The sequence below is a fragment of the Trichoplusia ni genome, chromosome 5 (genome assembly GCF_003590095.1).
Source record: "Trichoplusia ni isolate ovarian cell line Hi5 chromosome 5, tn1, whole genome shotgun sequence".
NCBI lineage: Eukaryota > Metazoa > Arthropoda > Insecta > Lepidoptera > Noctuidae > Trichoplusia > Trichoplusia ni.
This window is the reverse complement of record NC_039482.1, coordinates 15747052-15767939: the sequence shown is the minus strand read 5'-3', so window position 1 is coordinate 15767939 and position 20888 is coordinate 15747052. Positions and strand designations below refer to the sequence as shown.

General features: G+C 36.3%; 4 protein-coding genes across 6 annotated transcripts in view; 1 reads left to right on the top strand and 3 right to left on the bottom strand.

The window, feature by feature from the left end:
• The window catches only part of LOC113493731 (E3 ubiquitin-protein ligase MYLIP), a 46000-nt gene extending 38928 nt beyond the window's left edge, over window positions 1–7072 (bottom strand). Inside the window, exon 1 of the mRNA XM_026871726.1 lies at window positions 6724–7072. Within this exon, the coding sequence (XP_026727527.1) occupies window positions 6724–6807 (84 nt within the window). The 5' untranslated portion in view covers window positions 6808–7072. The remainder of the gene's footprint in view (window positions 1–6723) is intronic.
• Window positions 7073–8256: 1184 nt separating this feature from the next.
• On the top strand, window positions 8257–11058 carry LOC113493730 (V-type proton ATPase subunit G). Its single transcript, XM_026871725.1, has 4 exons — window positions 8257–8416; window positions 9620–9720; window positions 10144–10242; window positions 10469–11058. Exons 1-4 carry the CDS (start codon window positions 8335–8337, stop codon window positions 10538–10540), a joined length of 354 nt encoding a protein of 117 aa, XP_026727526.1. The 5' UTR covers window positions 8257–8334; the 3' UTR covers window positions 10541–11058.
• On the bottom strand, window positions 10811–18057 carry LOC113493727 (trypsin-7-like). Of its 3 annotated transcripts, XM_026871722.1 has the most exons (13): window positions 17993–18057; window positions 16749–16859; window positions 16437–16578; window positions 16099–16189; window positions 15132–15571; window positions 14205–14348; window positions 13611–13769; window positions 13128–13341; window positions 12342–12624; window positions 12015–12103; window positions 11857–11920; window positions 11431–11591; window positions 10811–11188 (listed from the first exon to the last, which is right to left on the bottom strand). In XM_026871722.1, exons 6-13 carry the CDS (start codon window positions 14320–14322, stop codon window positions 11155–11157), a joined length of 1122 nt encoding a protein of 373 aa, XP_026727523.1. In that variant the 5' UTR covers window positions 14323–14348; window positions 15132–15571; window positions 16099–16189; window positions 16437–16578; window positions 16749–16859; window positions 17993–18057; the 3' UTR covers window positions 10811–11154. The 3 variants fall into 3 exon arrangements, with proteins under 3 accessions (XP_026727523.1, XP_026727522.1, XP_026727524.1); XM_026871721.1 differs by having other exon boundaries at window positions 16099–16578; XM_026871723.1 differs by lacking the exon at window positions 16099–16189 and having other exon boundaries at window positions 16509–16578.
• Window positions 17929–20419, bottom strand: LOC113493728. Its single transcript, XM_026871724.1, has 4 exons — window positions 20171–20419; window positions 19599–19791; window positions 18687–18817; window positions 17929–18071 (listed from the first exon to the last, which is right to left on the bottom strand). Exons 1-4 carry the CDS (start codon window positions 20360–20362, stop codon window positions 18066–18068), a joined length of 522 nt encoding a protein of 173 aa, XP_026727525.1. The 5' UTR covers window positions 20363–20419; the 3' UTR covers window positions 17929–18065.
• Window positions 20420–20888: the final 469 nt, after the last annotated feature.

Genomic DNA, 20888 nt, shown 5'->3' with positions numbered 1-20888 from the left:
GTCATTCATTGAGTAGGACTTACTAACGATTCTTTTATTTAGTGAACCTAATAGTTTTTCCGTAAATTCATCAACCTATGACCTCATGGCATTTAAAATGACTTGGTCACAGGCATGAAGCTCAGATCCGGTTGTTATCTGTCTAAGCGACGAACGATTACTTTATCGACACGATGAGGTGTTTACTTGTTTTGTTGATTGTGATCTAATTACACTCAGTACAAATAGCATGTACTTAACAAAGATTAATGTCTCCAAGCGGAGATAGGTACAGTCAGTAATATATCTTTATATCGCAAAGAGGATTAATAAGAAAAACTTTCTCGATAAAAAAAATCACGTGAATTAAGGTTTTCTTATCAAATTAAGCTTAAACAAAAGATTATGGTAATGGTATATTATCAAATGCAACAATTATGGTAATATTTCTATATTAAACAGATATTATCACATCTAATGAACTTAATCAATGCTACGCTGCAATAATGTCACAATAGTAAACAAATAATGAAGTCCACGAGTATCTGTGATTTATAAGGTCATAACTGATAATTCAGTCAAGCAACCCGGCCGTGAATCAAGGAACCGTCTTCACAATCAGCACCATAACAGATTACTGATAGTTGATATGGACAAATCCTTGATTTGTTATTGTGTCGGATGGGCATTTAGAATACCTAATACGAACATGGTTAGAATCGTAGTTGAGAAGGAAAACGAAATCACTTGTTACTTATTTAAAGCAAGCTCACAATATATAATTTAATTGTTTAATTCTAGAGTTGTGAAATTATAACTTTTATCATAGTACGTATGCATTTAGGAATCCTTGACAACATATTGAATTTCGTTACACAGTGACTTCCCTTATCTTAATTGAACTCTAACACAACATTTTTTACATAAAAAGTTAACGGCCAAAGATGGGTGACGAAATGATAACACAAAAGTTATCAAAAAAGTGATAAGTACATCTTTCGAGCACTAAAAACGATACCCTTTGCTCCTACCTTTGTCTTTTTGACTTCTGTTATCAATATAAAAAAGTTTACATCATTCGCAAATGTTATAATTGCTAGGTAGTTATAGATTACCAGTTTTATTCTTCGGAAGTTCAGGTTATCGTGGGTCAACGTAAATTGTTTTACGATTAGTGACGTTCGTACGATACAGCACACTTTGTAGTTACATAGATTGGTATAAACCCGACAATATTTTACATTAATGTCTAGTTTTATTCATAAAGATAAGTTAATGGACGTATCGAAGTAATTTCTATTTGATATGCATATTAAAAACATGTTTTTATACCTTTCATTGTTACATTACTTTCATTAAGTACATTGTCATTTTCAATGATGATTTATGCTCTGTTAAGTTCAATATGATCATATAATTGGCAAAGCTAATCGATACCGTGATGCACTGTGACTTTCGGTGTATCAGCAAGTATTTTACATGCGGATTACTTTGTACCATTATTACTGCTGAATTTCCAAGTAAAGCGTAATCGATTATAATTAATTCAACGAAGCAAGAAATCGATACTTTGACCCTCTACAGAATCTTGCATTAATACGAATTAATGATTCGTCATGAATGTTTCTTATAAGGGTTTTTCCCTATGACAACAGCACTGAAGACGAATTTCCGAATCACAATTATCTATTTAATCTGGCTTACAGGTAAGTATAGAAAAAATGCGAATTAATTACAATGATAAATGTGTGACGTAATATTCGACACACCCATTGAAACAGTTTTCATGATAACACTAACATGAATCGCAAAAAAGATACTGACCGATAATATTGAATGTAAGTATGTATTTTTTTGCCATGAAGACTACTTAAGTTATTTTTAATTTAATGCGCCACACAATAATCCTTTGAAAGATTGGCATGTGTTTTGAAAACTTACAGTTTATTAGCAACTATCGATAGCGATGTTGATCTAATCGACGCAATTCGTTACGTTAGCCGCAATCTTAATAAACTTCACCTAGATTTGCGCGTAATTAATAAGATCGTTGGATTTTGAACTTTATTTTTATGGCGTTAATGGGTTTTGTGATATATGCTGACATTTAGTCCTTCGTCTCAGATGGTATCTGTCTAAATCAAACATTTATTTTTCTATAACTTTGTGTTACTAGGCCACCCTCAGAACTATGCCTCAAATGACTTGGTTTGTCTGCCAGCCAACCAAAACAGAACATTTCAGTTCCTGCCAGTTTTATTCTAGTTTGTTTATATCGCATAAGGTCAGGTAATTAGACATCAGTAGTAGAGCACGGTGCACGTAACGCCGCCGTGATTGCGAACCTTGGCTCACATTGTTATTATCTTTGCACATTCAAACGACCTTATTTTAGGAGTTAGAGTTCTGTACTATCTGAGGATTGTCTTTAAACTATGATGATGAAAAATACAACTCACTCTTTTGCAAATATTATAATCTGGTGTCTGGATTGAAATGTTTATAAACAACAGACAAGGTGATATGGGGAGTCAATACGATAAAGTGTAATATGTATGTTATATTGGTATCCGAATATAATGGTTACTTTGATTTATTGTAATACGTTTCTTGACTTTCAAATAAATTGATATACAGTTCTGACTTCGGAGTAGGTGTTGTTTGTTGTTCTTTGTTGTTCCCATAAATGTATCACGTATTTACATTGTTTTGACTTTGGAGGGGCGAGGCGCAATGAAAACACGCAGTTGACTATATTAGTGATAATTTAATGTATTGTTAATGAGAGTTACGGGCGTATCAGCCATCAAGACAATTGTTCTGGCCTATAATAATGTGAGCTCTTTATAGGCCCAGAGCAGTTAGGTAATCGTACCTTTGTAAGAACAAAGATACATGCAAGGATAAAATAACATTCATAGCAAGATAAAACGGAATTGTTCAAATATTTATTACCCATACAGCAAAGCAATGAGCGTTTAATATTTTATAGTGTGCATTTAGGCAATTTGCATTAAACAAGATTGGGGTGTTATGAAAGTGGTTTCTGTGTTCGACAGCGGTGAAAGCAAGCCGACCAGGGTCCGCAGATCCACACGAACGTATGATAAGTATGTGGGCATAGCAATAACATTACCAGGGAAACAGATACCGCCCGAAGGATATTGTGACAAACAATGAGACTGTTACACAACGGAGGCCGTCTCTGACGTCACCGTACAAAGTCCGTCGCACCAATTGGAAAGTTCAACATTGGAAGCAAAACGTTTGCGCCAACTATTTGTTCTAAATTGTTGGCTTCAAATTGGTTAAAGTTAAGTAGGACATTGTAAGTGCGAAGTGCAAGTCTGCAACTTGGTCCACGCGTAACATAATTTCTTTTTTCTAGCCCCTAGATCAGCATGAAAAATGTAGAACGTGATGATTCTAGTAATAACATTTAGTATTAGTTGCGCAAGATGTTTTTTTAATAAAACCAAATTAAGCACATTTAGAATGTTGATGATTCGATAAAACTAATTGGGCAATATCTGAAAACGTGGTCTATTACATGTTGCAACAAAATTTTATTATGCTATTGTCTTACTTTGAAAATTTGTTTTTTTTTGTGGTTTTAACATTAATCAGACAAGATAAATTTTAATTATGCTCGTTAACCGGTTGCCAAATACAAGATGCATGTACCTACTTGGTTTTAGTTATAAAGGTACCTATTGCCTTATCTAGAAACATTGTTACGCTCAGTTAATTTCTCGACACCTTGACAAAAGTTTTTGTGTATCTAAACCCAATTCATTTATCAATCATCGCTATATTTACTGGTGCACTTTGAACATCGATTTCAATAGTTATCCTTCAATGCGGTTTATTTATACCAGACGATCATATTAACCTCTTTACTGCGTAAGTGAGTAATATAGTTACCGGCCACGTGGTGATGCAGAGTTTAAATATAAACTGGAGTTTGAACTCAATGATTCTCCTGACTTTGAGACCGTTTAGGACCTTAACCATAAAGGAATAAATACCACTTTTCATTGATTGATGTTTGTTGTAAATGAAAATAGTAAGTTTAGAAGTTAATTATTAATTACTGTGGTAAAATTGTGATTCACGTATAATGTATTTTAGTAACTGTAATTATAACTTTCATTACTCATTGGTTTATCTACTTCCTGCAGCTATTTTAGTAAGTTTACATATTATTACACATTTGAATATAAGTTTAGCTACATTATTTTTTAGTTATTAACGTTCCTAGACAATTATACCCACACATACCCCTTACATTGACGGTCCAAAGGTTCACAGATTAAATTCAACTATACAGGCAGCAGAATCAAATTCGTCACGTGAAAATCTTTGGAGCTATACTGAAAAATGTAACGTATTTCTCTAGATAGAAGGTTGAAAATTGTGTTTCAGGCCTAAATCACGCTGTGTGCACGTGCGCCGGCGCGGTAGAGAGTTCACAGCTGTTGTATGAGCGGTGGACTTTGGACCCGAGCGACAATCACCGGTGGAACCGCGTGAACGTGTAGTCGTGTAACGACTCCTTCATTTGTTTGGAGATGTCCGTTGATTCACTTGTAACTGTTGTAACCAAGCAAACATCATTTGGATGTTGTTTTGAATTTCTTATCTTCGGGCTATGGGTTTTGAAAGCTAAAGCAACGGATATTGCACGTAACGATGGCGTCATCCTTACTTATCAAGGATGTGTAATAAACTTTTGTAATTACTTTGGATACGAAGTTGGTAGCTTTTGAGATTATCGCCTTTATCTTGTAGTCTTAATCTGGTTTAATTTACAAGTAGGTTGGTATTTTAAATAGATTCATCTATCTTTTATTATAAGAGTGATGTAAATAAACTAAATCGAGAGTAGTCGAGATTTATATTGAGCTATGATTCTATATTTCAGGTGTAGATTGTAGGTCATGTATTTAGTACGTATTTTGAGAAAATGTACAGGTACTTATATCAAAAACAATATTGTTAATTAAGTTAAAACTTATTTTATTCGATGTCTTTGGCAGCTTTGGAGAATGATGTCATTTTGCCTATAGTTACACAATGTACAAGGAACTTAACACAAAAACATACGAATATAGTCAAAGTCAGTAGGTATGTATGTTTCCTAAGGGCTATATTTCACCGGGACACCATGGCGGCGCAACCAGTTGCGCCACCGTGGTGTCCGTAAGCTACCAAACTAGACACCATACAGACACCAGAGTCGCCACACTACACTGAAGATAGAGTCAAAATGGACGTTGAAGAGACAGCACTACTGCTGTATGTAAGTAGGAAAAGAGCGTTAAAGAGAAAAAAGAAACAGTGGTGGGTTCATCCTTATTTCGCTGTAAGAAAGGACAATTCGTTAACATATACGACGATCTAAGAAGATATCCGGATAAGTTTTTTGGCTATGTGAGGATGTCCTTGAGGTCCTTTGATGAGTTGTGTGAACATGATTTGTTGAAGCAAGACACAATATTAAGAAAATCAACCGTGGCGGCGCAACCAGTAACATTCTGTGCACGCGTCCGAGTTGGTCGCGCCGCCAAATTGGTTGCGCAACCAAACGGACACCAGGTGAGTAACTCTCTATAGAGCTGTATACATTTTGTTGGTAGCGGCGACTGGTTGCGCCGCCATGGTGTCCCGGTGAAGTATAGCCCTAATACATAGGTACAGTGTTAAGTGAATATGTAGCACTTATACAATGTTATGGAGCCTAGGTACTTAACTAGCTGACAATGTGTCACTAAATAGGTAATTTAACTTGTTACCTATATGCGCTAATTGCACACATTATGAATTTCCTATATATGAGTATTGCCTACCCATTGCAACATTTTTTTTAACATTAACTGTTAAAGAGGTTTTTGTTTAAATTGAGTCTATTGCCAGATTTTGACCTGAGTTAGGTGTACCTATTTACAATAAATGTAGTTTGCTTCAACCATAAATTTGGATTGTGCAATCATTACTTGAATGTAATAAGTCTGACCAGAGCTGTTGCTATGAATAGTTGCAGTATTTGAACTTTGCAGATTTCCTTGGCGAATGTTGAATCACGAAAATATTCATAAGATTGTCCTAAATTCTGAACGCATACAAAGGATTGGCTGGAAACAGGCCAGTACCGGTCGCTTTGAAATTGCACTGAAGTTGTGGCACAACAACAAAAACAATAGATTTTAAAATAAGAACATCACGTAATTCAAACTAACTAATAAACCATGACCACGCTAACATCGTCTTCTCCTCGACGAAATATAATAATAATACGGTTACTGCATTTAGCTATAGCGCATTAGCTATCACGAAGGTAAAACGTGTAGAATGCCATTTGTCGGGTCCAAAGTCCGCAAGGTAAACACCGACGTTGCCGTCCAGCGAACGTCTCGAACAATGCTTTTGTTTCTATTAAAACATAATAATTGATTTTGGAAACTGATGTAATAGCTTGAAGATAGACAGGCATATAAATAAAAGGCACTAACTAATATAATTATACATTCGTTATTGAAAAACAACGTAACGTGTTCGTACCGCGTTCTGTTTATTCAAATTTGTATTGAATTTCATAGTTAAATCCCAATTAACTAGCCATAAAACTATGTAAAAAGGTTAGCAGCCTTATTGTTTACATTCCAAATTATTAACAATGAAAAAAAGAATTAGAAAAATTGTATAAAATCATAAAATATGTTGTATAAAAACATGACTTCTTACCTTTTCGAGGCAGTCCTGTCCAATTGAATTTGGGTCCACTTTGACTTCCAGGATCACGGAATTAGGCTGGCTAACTAACCACATTTTGTCAAATTTAGTAGAAAACTATAAAAATAGCTTTAAAATGAGGTCGACTTGTTTTGCGTTATTCAATTTCGCGGTTTAACACTTGTCCGTCAATGTTTATCTCACTCGCGTAAAGAATTTATTTAAAAAAGTCTTTCTTAATTCGCTCTGCGCAATGTTTATCGCGTATTCTTTGTGGAAGTAAAACTGTGAATACTTCCAGACGACGGCCATACTACGTTAAGTTTGCCTCCGAAATGATAAAGAAAACAGTGACGTTACGACGCGGGGAGCGGGCTCTGTACCAAAGCGCTACTTCTTTTAATAACTTTTATAATAATAATAATAATAATAATCTTTATTTCAGAACAATGTCCATACATAATTACAAAATAATAAGATTTATAGTAAAATTTGTGCGCGTATAAATGCTTTCAGGATGTCTGAGTCCTGCTTTTCCGCAATAACCTGCAGGATGCTGTTGGTGCTGCTCCTGACCCTGCTCAGTAGTGATACGAGCCGCTTGCGTATTACCGCGTGGAAGCCGTCTACCCTGGCTTCCGCAAACATACCGGATTATTATTATAATTCAATATCCATTGCCGCTTCTACGAAAGTCACGAAGTTTACGAAATCAGCAGAATCGTCAATGTATGGTTCTAAGCCATTAATAGCCGACATCTATTCATGTTCGTACGTACGCGGACATGGTTTTTTGTTTCGTACAATCGTACCTTGTAAAAAGAGATAGAGCTAACGGTTACAGCGTCAACAAATCCCCCATTTTGTCACTAGTGACGACATATTTTTTTCATTTTGAATACATTTTTTATTGTTTTATCATTTACACGTTTAAGTTTAACTATAATGCTCGATTTCATTTAAAATAAGAACTCATAACTGAGCCTTATTCTAATAGTAACGTACTTTTATAAAGTTTGTCTACATGCGGTTCCATTTTGATTTTACGCGCTAAATCTATAAATGCTACTGCCATATACAAAAAATAATCTGAGATTTATTCAAATTTTTCAAAAAATCGTATAGAATACCTTGAAATATTTTTGGTAATTTAATTAAAACATCGGATTGTAGAAAATATAAAAAATAACGCTATAGCCATAGCAAAAACACTTGCAAACAAAGCAAAACTCTACAGCACCATCTAGCGACGTCTTTATGGCACTAAATCTTTTTGCAATTTACTAACACGTCATGAACGTTTCATTTTATGCAAATATATTATTTTTCTTTTGTATTTTAAATTTTAGTTTTAAAAAAATGTATGTCGACAACAATTACAATATACAGGAAAATATGAATTGGAGATTTTTAAGGCATTCAAGAACTGCAGTACTTAAATCAGCACCAAAATCTGTTCTGTTTCACGCAAAAATACAAAAGCACGAGCCGCTGACAGCGCCAATCGTGACAACATGGTGGTACTAAAATAATCATATGACTTTCGTGACGACCGTCTACTGCGCCTATTGATTTGTGTCTCGGTCTTGGTTCTAGCTCGACTTAGTTTTGTGTGTATCAGACATGGCGAGCCAGACACAGGGAATCCAACAACTGTTGGCAGCTGAAAAGCGTGCTGCCGAAAAGGTTTCAGAGGCGAGGAAGCGTAAGTTATTTATAAAATACTACGTATGTTACAAATTAGCCTTGTTTGTACCTTTCCATTGCAGAAGTACTTAGATCCGTCCATTTACTCTTATTTCCTTGCTGTTTTGGTCTTCCTAATAAGTAATTTCGTTGAAATATATAAATTGACTATGAATTTATATCTTCCAATTAGATTTTATTCAGATCACATGATTATTGCGAGACATCCATTTGATTATCACTCTATGGGTAGACACCAGAATTCAGTTGCCATCTTAGGATAATGATTTTCCTAGTTAGCTCCAATTTATCTCATTACGATGAGATATTAAATCTTTTTGTTCTGGACACGCATAATTCCTATAATTACGAAAAGCCTTTACTAAGATAAACTAGATAAGGCTATACCACATACGTTTTCTACCATTTCTACTCACATACTTAATATCAAGGATGCTTATGACTACATACTACAGGAAATGTTCTTATTGTTCATTTGTTACCTTCATCTCTGCCTAGAAATTAATCAATTGCATCTTATGTAAGGCTTCATCACCCCTTTCTTATTTACTAATGGTGATGAAGTAATAAGTCTGAACATTGTTGTTCTAAACCTAGATAAGTCACATGATGGGAATTTACAAAGTTTCCACAGTCTTAAATGACTTATTATACTGTTTTTCTTTATGTATCTCTTAAGTTGTCTATAATAATATACCAGTTGTATAAGTACTAGTGTATAAGTACTTAAATAAGATGTGTGAAGTGCTTATAAGTTATGAGTACTTAGCAGAAAGGTTTCTAAGACACAAAATACTTTTTATCTTCAGAACATTTACCCAGCTCAAAGGATCTCATACAGTTTCCTACTACATTCAATTGAAGATAACCATGTCTTTGTAGTATTAGAATAGTTTTGTAACTTAAAAATAAATTTAAGAAGCTGTTAACTTTGAAAACAGATTGAATAATTTCCAGATACTATATTGTTTTATAGTATTCTGACTCACAAGTAAAATATGTTACTGATAGTTGATCAAAATGAATGAGATAATGCTTACTTTTGAAGGCCAATCAGCTGTTTCTTTTATGATCATAATAGTACATAACTTACTGAAGAGAGCCTTCAACTTTCCCCAATATGAACCTTACTCCCATAGTAATAAAGTCTTTGATTGAATAACTGAGCTCAAGTTATATGTTTTTTTTTTCTCAATTACAGGGAAAGCGAAACGCCTAAAGCAGGCCAAGGAGGAGGCTCAAGATGAGGTAGAAAAGTACAGACAGGAGCGCGAGAGGCAGTTCAAAGAATTTGAGGCCAAGGTTACTATATTACTTAAATACAACTCCATTCTAACATTCTCTCTAATCTTCATGTCAAATATTACATATTATGCTAATAGAAATTGTACATAACTTGGCAACAAGAAAGCCAAGTCTAGTTTTTGGTTTGGGTGATATTTTTGTGTGTTGCTAAGTGAAGATGTATTCATATTTTATCAGTTTGATAGGAGTTTACTACTAACATTACAGATGGTGAAGTTTCAGTTATCAATCATAAAACAGCTGTTATCTCTCACTTTGGTGACAGATTTGACAGTTGCTGAGATATTGGTTCTGTATTATATAATTTCATGACAAATTTCGCATATACCTAATCTTACTTTATTCTTTAGATTTTTAAGCCTCTTCTCATATTTTTTTCTATTTACGATTTTATGTATTAATTTATATTTTTTTGTGTAGCACATGGGCACCCGAGAGGGTGTTGCCAACAAGATCGAGGCAGAAACCAAGGTGAAGATCGAAGAGATGAACACAATGGTGCAACAGCAGCAAGAAGCAGTAAGTTACTTTGTACATTTTAAAATTGGCACAGGATGTTTTATTTTATCAAGTAACCCATGAACAGTAATTGTATTGACCAGGTGCTGTTCATGAATTCTAACTTGGCTTGACACACTGCCATGTGTCATGATCAAATAAATTGTAAAACATTTCTCAATAGCTGTGACATCTACTGTTGCAAAAGTAATAAGTACCAACTTAACTTATTTTTTATCGTTTCCAGGTGATCAAGGACATTCTCAATCTGGTGTACGACATCAAGCCTGAGCTGCACATCAACTACCGCTTATCTTAAGCGTTTAAACTTATAACACCTATTAATCGCGTATTAAACTCTTTGCGATCATTCATCTAGTTGTTATTGTTATTTCAGTTCGTTGATAGGCACTTAGGCGCGGCAGAGTTAAACACGCGGGAACTACGGGACAGTTCTCTATCGTAACAGTTCTAACATGGCGGGAATCATGCGACGCCATTTGCAATTCTTGACACCCCAGTATTTTGGCGGGTAATGAACACTCACTGTCAGTGAACGCGTCGATTTACTAATTACTGGAAATGGGTGTAACTGTTTGTACCGCGATAAATATCTGTCCGTTAGCTGTAAATACAAAGTATTGCTTGGTTTCGCCCTATTTATAAAATTTAATCAATCAATATTCTTTAAGCGTTAAGAGATCAGCTCGGTATCATTCCAAATACGTTCGAAGGTCCGATTATGAACACACAAAAAAAGTAATGTATCTAATAATCTTAAATTGTATGTTATTCAATGTTGTATGTTGAATAGAAAATATATAAAGTTATAAAATATATTCTATTGGTCTTTTTCTTTATAGTGGCGGAGGGTGTACAGTATTAGTGAAATATATGTTATGTATTATATTATCATTGTTTTATTAAACTATACTAGACCATTTCAGGTATTTTAATCGCCGTAGTTCTGGAAAAAGACAATACATTAAATTACACTGCATTAAAATAAAATATTTGGTAGCTATTTCTGAACACTAACTTAATTAATTTAGACACAAAGTTAGTCCAATCGATGCCACTTTTTGGTATTATACTCAATTTTGGTATCATTACATGAAGTCCTAAATATAATAACTCCTTTTATACTTAGACCAAAAAAACAAACAAACATTGCAACTTAAATAAAAGCTTGTAAAATAGGTTAATCACCTCAACTGCGTCTTCTTTTCACCAAGATTGTCGAGCCAGTCAGCAACGGCCCCCACAGTGGAGAACACAGCGGGCTGGTCGGCGGTGTCGCATCGCTTAGATGAGAATGACAGCACGCCGATCAGAGCGCCATCCATGATGGCTGGCCCGCCGGCGTCGTGCTAAAAGTTGAAGGTTTTCATAATCTTTGAGAATTAATAATAGATAGGAACCTTGTCGCATTTAGGATTAAGTGACGTCATATCGACAACAAGAAAATACAAGGGAAATGTCCTGATAATTTACGTCACAGACATGGCGGCTAGGTTTGTTAGCCTTTTGTGGGTAGGTGAGAGTAATTTGCATAATATATATCTTGTCGTTGTATTCGTTGAAGTCTGTACCTTCATGTAATGTGATTGATTTAAAGTATGTTGTAACACTCACGTTGCAAACGTTTTTCGCTATGGTTATGTAACCAGCACAGAAATTGGTGCGCGTTACCAAGTCTCTGTAATAAATAAATAAAAAAATTACAAATTAAAATCGTGTGGATGCACAACTTTATAAGTAAAAATAAGTAAAAAAGTGAATACTAGTCTTACTTTCCGTAAATTTCTTGACAATCTGCTCCGTCATAAACTGGAATCTTTAGTTTCTGTAACAGAACTTGTCCGCCAGCGCCACTGATACCCTTAACATAAGAAAATTCTATCATCATCATATGAATATGATATCCGTACCACCACACCACACAAGACATATCAATGAAAAATTGACAACGATAAAGATTTTGTTCAGGCTGTATTCGCGACGTCGTATTTGGCGACTTCCACCTCTACTCTTGAGGTGTTCTATTTATACACATTTGTGTATGGAACGGATGTTTTAACCAGTAATAATATAAAAGTACCAAATTAGACAAGTCTTACCAAAACAGATCCCCAGCCCAGGAACATGATGTGATTATCGACGGGCACAACTTTATCCCTCGAGAAGTTAATCTTCTCGATATACGGGTCCTTTCTCCCGAAGGTCATGTTCTTATGGGTCCTTAGTACTGCGAAGTTGAACTCCAGGGTTTGGGGCTTGTAGTTAGGGTGGAAGAAGATCTCCGAGACTCGCAGCAGTTCACCGCCGGACGTGGCGTTGGTGGATCCTACTCGCACTGTCAGCATCTTCACGTATTCTCGGAAGAAGCGGTTGTTGTATTGCCTAAGTCAGAAAGGTTTAAATATATTACTTTCATATAAGATGTCCTGCTGCGGTTGCTGCTGGTTCCCTATGATAGGGAAGGTTTGTGAATTGATAACTATACTAGCTCACTGCGGGTAGCCGTTTTTGGATTCGAGTAACTAGCTCTTAAGACTTTAAACAATCTTAAGCTTTTAAAAAGTCATCCATAGAACAACATGTAACATTTAAGTATGACATTTGGTGATTTTAAAGCAGTTCCAAAGAAAATCATATCTTTAACAACAAAAATAAATTTTTGTTGTTAAAGATATGATTTAATGGCAGATTTTCGGCTTATCGTGGCCGTCCCGTAAGTTATCATCTAATATAGTTAAATGTCATTGTTACAAGATTAGGTACTGTGAATGAACTGACGTAAAATAGTCAGGGATATTTATTAATGTTTTGAGAAATGGGAAATGGAAGGAGGAGAAAACAGAAAGAAGATCTTAAAATCAAACCTCTCCTTAAAATCAACTTACAATTGCAGACAATGGGCTGCTGTCAGTATCTTGTCCGTATCAATGATGACGGCGCCGCACCACAGCTCGTTGTTCACCAGAAGCGCCGCCATGTACGGGTAGTCTTCAATAGAGGCTACCTCATCCGGGTTATAGATTCGCCGGAACCGGCGGTCTAGAGGTGGGTACACCGGGGTGGAAGTTGATCTCGTAGTGGACATTGTTGGTGGCATCGCTATAAAAATAAGGATGAACAGACATGTGTTTCATAGGCTGTTTCTAATCGTGACGAGTTAAATCTTTTAACACATGCAGAACTCTACAAGATTTTACTTTTTATACCTTGGTATCTGCCTGTCAACCATTAGGTTATTAAATTAGCCACCGATATTCGAATACCATCAAATAACGCAGTTCTTTTAGTTCCTCAGGTAAGCTGGGTGACCTAAGTCTCAATATAAACTAAGAATTGAAAACGCCCTGAATTTTAAGAAGAGTTTTTACTGTAAATCGGTTGCTTGATGATCTCGTTGGCCGCCATGGAAAAGTCTCTTCTATTAGGAAAGTCGATGGGTAGGCCTTCGCTTTGTGAGTTCCACTCCTGAGCCACCACGTTACTGGATCTGCGCATCGTTTTCTTTGGGGGTTCTTCTATCAGTAATCCTGGGAAAAAACGCTATTTTGAGATGCTTTAAGAATAAAATGATGTACTAATAAAATGCAAACATGTCAAGACGAAACATATACGGTCGCATTGATTAACCTGCTTGAGAAGTCGTTTAAACAGTGGTGTCGATGTCTTACCCAAAGTAGGAAGTATTATTGCAGTAATGCCATCATGGCAGCGCACTGCCCGAAATAGAGAAGTGTCTGTCATCTACCACTGCTCTGGTAGATACTTTTAGACCGAGTGATAGATACTTTTTAACCTGAGTTACTTTTTTTTAAGAAATTCATCCTGCTTATTTGGATTCAGTCATTGTCTCGCGGGGGTTTCACAAACATTCAAATCCACAGACACAGAGACACCCAGACTCGGGACAAGCCTATGGATGACCTCAACCACTCGGCTATCCGAGCAGTTGTCATCAAGCTTACCTTCTTCAGAAAGTTCCGATGATAAGGAAGATTGTACGTGAGGCTTCACTTGTTTCATTGCATTGAATAGAATAAAGATCGTCAATATGTTGAGATAGCTCCCGCCTGACCACGCCATGGTTAGCTGACGACAAAACGTACCCTCTGAAAGCAGATAAGTGTAATTGTTACCTATACTGCTAGGTTGAAGCATAATTATATCAATTAGGAAAAATTTCTAATTCCGCGTTATGAATTGCTATGCAATGAAAATATGCGGGAGACCCTTTTCCTTGTAGTCAGGTTAGACAGTAAGTGTCACATTACCCGCTTCCTATTCCAAGAAGGACTCTGAGGGTAACCAAAAAAATAGGATAAAGGAAAGCGAAGAAAAAAAGTTCGCCTATAAAACTGATGACTACCACTTGCTTTTTAGCCTGGACTTTGATTTTATATGTGGAATAAGTACTGTCATTTGTGAAAATTCTAATTAGTCTAGTCTAGCTGTAACGTTTCATGCGATACAAAAAACGGAGTAAGTGGGTTCCCTTTTTACCTTTTGGGTTCGAAATAAGTAACCTTTTTAAATGGCTGATACTGACTATATACAGCTATAGACACTAATTTATTACATTAAAATATCAGAATGCTACAACAACGTGAAACGGATGTATTGCAATATGGCGGCCAGGTAACTGTAATTAGTTGCGAAATTAACGTATCCTATTAAACGGGTGCGTATCCTGTTACAAATTTATAGCACGTGTGATATATGATCACTATGTAATAGAAAGTATAGGTTTTTCAATTGTTGGTCAATAAATATGAGTCGGAAAGATAAAATGACTCATCGACTATATATATCTAGTGTAGTCTAAGGCTGTTTTTAAGTACCTATATGTTACTTCTGTTCTGTATAATAGTTAATTATATATTTCAATATCATACCTTATATCACAAAAAAATCAACACGTATTAATGGTTTCAGCAACATAGAGCTATAAACCCAAAATTTCGCAAAGCAATAAAAAAATCAAATAACGAAGCTTATGAAAAATTTTATTACAATACAAAACAAAAGCTATAAAGAAATACTATAACAATAGAGATGACACGTGACAACTAGAACGGGGGGAAATTTCATTAGTAGAATTTCGAGGTTTTAGAGCCCCAGTAGCCGTAGCCAGAGCCATAGCCCCCCCAGAGGCCGCCCCAGCCGAGGCTGACGGGGGCCGCGATGACGGGCGTACGGATGATGGGTGCGGTGACGATGGGGGCTGACACAACATGGCGGACGATCGGCGCGGACACCACTACGCGCGGGATCGTCACGCCGTGGTTGATGTAGTTGCCACTGTATGAGTAGGATGGCAGCAAGACGGGAGAGGCTAGAAACAAGAGGCTATCATTACTACACACACAAATCACAGCGAAAATATCTATAAACTTACTTTCTTATAACCCAAATTATCTTAATTACAATGAAATTAAACCAGCATGTAATTACAGATATAGAAAGTCAATAGATATTTTCACAAGGTTATCTGTTGCATGTGTGGGATTAGTATGTTAGTGTGAAGTAAACTGGCATTAATGCAAGACAAAACGTTTGCAAGAAACAAAAACGAAGCAAAAATTTAAGCAATCCATTTGTTAGTACGTGCTTATTTACAAGACATATTTGCTTATGCAGATTGTTACTAAGAACTACGTCATTTCAGATTCGAGAGCTGTTATTTTCTAAGTTATAGCATTTAGTAATTAGCTATATACTACTTCAGTTAGTATTGAAGTGACGTAAGCCAAAATAAGTTTTAATAAATGTATTGGTTAGTTCAAAATGTTTATTGGTTTAATCACAGAACAGGCAGTTAGTAGGCATATATAGATATAGTGATAACTTCAATAAAATTACCCGACCATAGCCCTGTTAGTTAGAAATATCGTAGAATTAAAAACCATGTTTTAGTTCGTAGATATAGTTGTAATATCCTTGTAGAATTATCCTGCAAAAAATAAACTTTGATCAACTGTAACTATTCTTGCATCTTGTTGTCTTGCTTAGCCAGTGATGTCTACTTTGGTCACAGATTACATAACTAGCAAGTAGGTTTTGCAAGACAGTGAGCAATTTATTTTTACTTTGGTTTTACAAGACAATGAGTTAGTTTTTTTTGTCTTGCAGTTTGTGTTACGTATTCGTTGGTGTAATCTGTGGCTAAGTTAGGCAAGCAAACTAATTGTTCAGCTTACCTTAGTGGGTTTTTCTATGCATGATCTTGGATTTAGTGTTCAAATAGTGTCTATAATTAAATGAGGAGTTACCGAGGCCCAGTCCCAGCGGTGGGACAGGGTTAGCGACCACCATGCCGATGAGGGCGAGAACTAATGCCACCTGTGGAACAATCGTTTAATTAACAAAAATGGGTAAAATAAACTTGGCTATAAATTAAGCAATGGACACCCCGATAAAGATATTAATCAAAATGACAAAAGAATAATAAAATAGGTCCAAAATTCTTTCGTTAATAACTAATGAATTAAAAATAGTGTCTTTTAACTCACCGCACACTTCATGATTATTATTTACAGTAACACTGAATAAACTGAAGCTACTTGGTGGAACATCGCTTTATATACTGTTCGTCTTTGTGGCCACGCATCGCTGGCAACATCCTGTAGGAAACTTTGCATCACTTATACATTATACATACAGCTGGCCCTTTCGACAGTGCTAGCGATTCCTTTGCAATAAATAAAAAGTTGTTGCGAATATTTTGAAGGAATGTTTAATGTTTGTCAGATGATTGAAGCATTCATTTTGAACGAGACGTCTTCCTAATAACAAAATCCTTGTGTCGCGCGGATTATCGCAAACATTGAAGTCACATGGAAAAAGACACCCAGATTCAGGACAAGCATTCGTGGATCAGATAAACGCTTGTCGTACGCGGGGATCGAACCCGCGTTACGACGCGCTCTGTGGGTTTGGCGTGGCGTGGTTTTCAGTCTAACCGGTTGCATTTAATTATCAGTGTTTATAGGGAGAGACTGCCTATCTGACTCTTCAACCCAGTTACCTGAGAAACACGATACTTCTTCTAAATTAAGGCGGGCAAAGCCGCAAGCAACAATCGCACAAAAACCCTGTAATGTAAGCCACAAATTATTATGATAATCCGTTTGTTTTGCACAGCGGACCGCACCGGAACTAATAAATTAACACTAAATTGCATCATTAGATTTCAATAACCAGGACTTGACTGCTTAATTATTCTAGATTTACGCATTTTTTTGTAATAGAGGAGATACAAGGTACTTGTTGTATATGATTGTATGTGATAAAGTATCTCTGTCACGACTTAACTGCGATACCGATATTGACGGAATTTGTCCAAGTGACAAGTACTTGGCGTTAGTAACTTAAGTATTTTGCTTATGGGTTAAGGATTTCAAATGTAAAGAAGTTAATAAAGAAAAATACCAACTGAGAAGACGAAAAAGTGCGGGTCCGACACGCACTAGAAAGGTCCCGAAATAGTAGTTAAACCGTGTTTTATTTAAAACAAATATATGTTTTATGGTTTCTTATTTTTTTCACCTCGTACAAATCATAATCTATAAAAATTTAAATTCATCACGGTTCAGCCTGACGTCAGACGGAGAGACAGAGAAAATCTAAGTAGCAGTATTTCCCATGACCCCCTTGAAAAAAACTAAACAGTTTAAAAAATAAAAATCAAAATAATCATGTAAAAACTATTTATTAATTAAATGAAGAAAACAACTTAAAACATCAGAAGACAAACTTGCAATACTTTGTTCTATCAAACGGTCGGCCGGCCGCTGAAGCTTAAGCCTCACAACATTCTAAGTACTTGCTTAATCCTGGAATCAGAACAAACATGGTTAGAACCTTAAGAGAACAAATGCAAATCGGACTCTCTACACTGAGGGTTAGGTACAAATTGGCTTAAGATAAATAAATCGGTAACCTCAAATTACTTTGACACCCACCAACAAATTTCTGACCATAAAAACGTTTTGTATTTGTTGTTTTAGAGGCAACAGATATACATAATCTGTGAATGTTTGTTTAGCTATCATGTTTCTTGAGATACAGCTTGGTGACAGACGGAAAGACAACGCGACAGTGCCTCAGCACAAATTGCTGAGGCACTGTCGCATGCAGTTTTTATCCGTTATAGAATCATCTAAAATCATCGCGCAGTAAGCATGGGTCTTACGTAAAATGTGTATAAATCCTGATGTAATCGGCAAGATTCTTAAAACATTAATTTGCATTACTAGCCGTTTCAGTTAAATCGTTATGCTATAAAAAAAATTTGGAGGTGAAGAAAAATAAATTTAGGGGTATATAAAATGAGATGTTGTCCAATTCTCAGACCTACCCAATATGTACAACGAAACAAACGTTTTGACTAAAAACACCGCGACACGAGATTATTTTTTTTATATACAAGAAGGTTAGTAATAGGTTACCTTCCACTTCTCATTATCATAGTCCCACTTGGATGAGATCCCGTCTATGGGGTTGACGCGGAGCTCCAGCATCCTCCGCAGCTGCGCCTTCTGTGCCGCCTTCGCCAGCGTCGGGGGCAGGGGCTCGTACACTGCAACATAAACCACCATCAACCTGAACGTCATATCCGAAAGAATAGAAAACTTAAAAGATCTGCCTCCTAGCCAAGTGACATTTCTTCTTTCGACAATCGTTAACGTCGAAAGAAATTTCTTCGATGATTTGAGATGACATTTCGTTTTCGATTAGGCACTAGACAGCAGTTGAAATGTGGTCCGTCTGACCACATTTCAACTGCATTTGACTCGACTGCCATAGAACTGCTAACCAAACGTGCAGACCGATTGCAGTTCAGTTGCAGTTGGCATATAATCGGACCTCGGCTTGCAGTCGTGTGTTTAGATCCTAAGTGACGCCTTTCACTTTGACCTGTCATGACATTCCCACATATTCCAGCATTTTCTATTGACGTTTATGGTAGTCTAGAGGGACTGAGTCTACTACCAATTCTCAAAGTACGATCCAACTGCTACAGTTGTGAGACACCGCTCTCAACGAGTTTTAGCGAGAATAAGCAATTTAGCGTCAGTTTCGTTTCAAGAGGTCAGTCTTCTGTTGCTTGTGACTTTTGTACTGTCTTGATGTTCTAAGGATCGCTATAACAGGCAAGGTTATACGATGCCAAAAATAGATATATGACTGTGCACGTAGTGCACCAATGACCGAAGTCGTAGGTTCAATCCCCATGACTTGATGCTGAGTCTGAGTATATGTGTTACGTGAATGTGTGATAGATCCCACGACGCAAAGATCATTTTATTTATTACTAAAATCATGTCTTTGTAAAATGAGCTCGATCACTCTTTACTGACCATAGAAATGGTTAAACATGAAGACCCAAAACGTGAACGAGCAGCAGACGAGCCCCAGCCCCAGGATCCCCTTCCACTGGCCCGTGGGGTGCTGGAACTCGGCGAAGGTCTGGCAGAACGACGCCCGGTACAGCGCTTTCTTCTCTTCGCAGCATAACATACGCCAGTCACCTTTCTCTTTCTCGCGGAGTGCCTAAAAATAGGGATTGGACAGAAACAAACAAAAAAATAATGAGTTAGTAACGAGACTCATTGGGCTGGGCAACAGATCTCTTGTTTTGATCGGCTAGGATAAAGATCAAAGATTAATGTTTTCGACAAGAACACATGTTCATGTTTCCGGCAATCATTGTACCGTAGTGTATTTATTACAGCTCTACCACTGATGGGTTTTCCTACTGTACAATTTAAGTACTTACCAATTTTCATCATTTTGTCTCTATATTGTAAACTTCTCTTTTTATGTAAAATATTTTTTATAATGTTAGGCTCCTCTAGAAGGAGTACACAAAAGCCTCTGTGGAGGTCATAGATAAACAAAATAATTACAAAATGCAAAACTTATACGTTACACAGATATCCCGAGTGTTTTCCTTAAACCTCACTGCTGGGAACGGAAAGTGGGAATCATCCTTGTAATTGGCGCTGCCATTTACACCAAAGCCGACCCAGTCGCGGTTCCCAATACGGCATCGATTATGAATTTCTTTCACTTGAAAAGGCAGTGACGAGTTGACACGAGATTTTAACGATAGCAAGGACATTTTTCATGTCACGTTGGAAATGAAATGTCAATTGTCAGTTTTAAAATTTTGATTCGAATCATTTAATGGCCGAACTTTCATTGAATGAAGGATGCATAATACTTCATTCAATGAAAGTTGAAGGTTTGACTATCGAAGATAGCCTATTTTGTAATTCGATGTTATTATTTTATTCCTAAGCTCTTCTTCAGATAAATCAACATCTCATATGAGTTAGGTCGACTAACATTTACTTTAATTTAATCAATGTTAATGAAAACAGCGGATTAATTTAATCTGTGCCATCAGGATAATCAAGTAGATTATTTGAAAGTCTTTTAGAGTGAATGTTTCGGTTAAATTCTATTGATCGCTTAAAGGATCCTAAAGATCCCCTTTAAGGATTAAACATGTGAACTTATTACCACACACTGAGTAACATAGCGAAAACAAAACGACGCTTAAATTGTATTCGCATCAAGGCAAGATAAGCGTCCGTATCAGTTCTAGGAACTTACCGATATCAGAACTGACAGGGGCCTGCCGC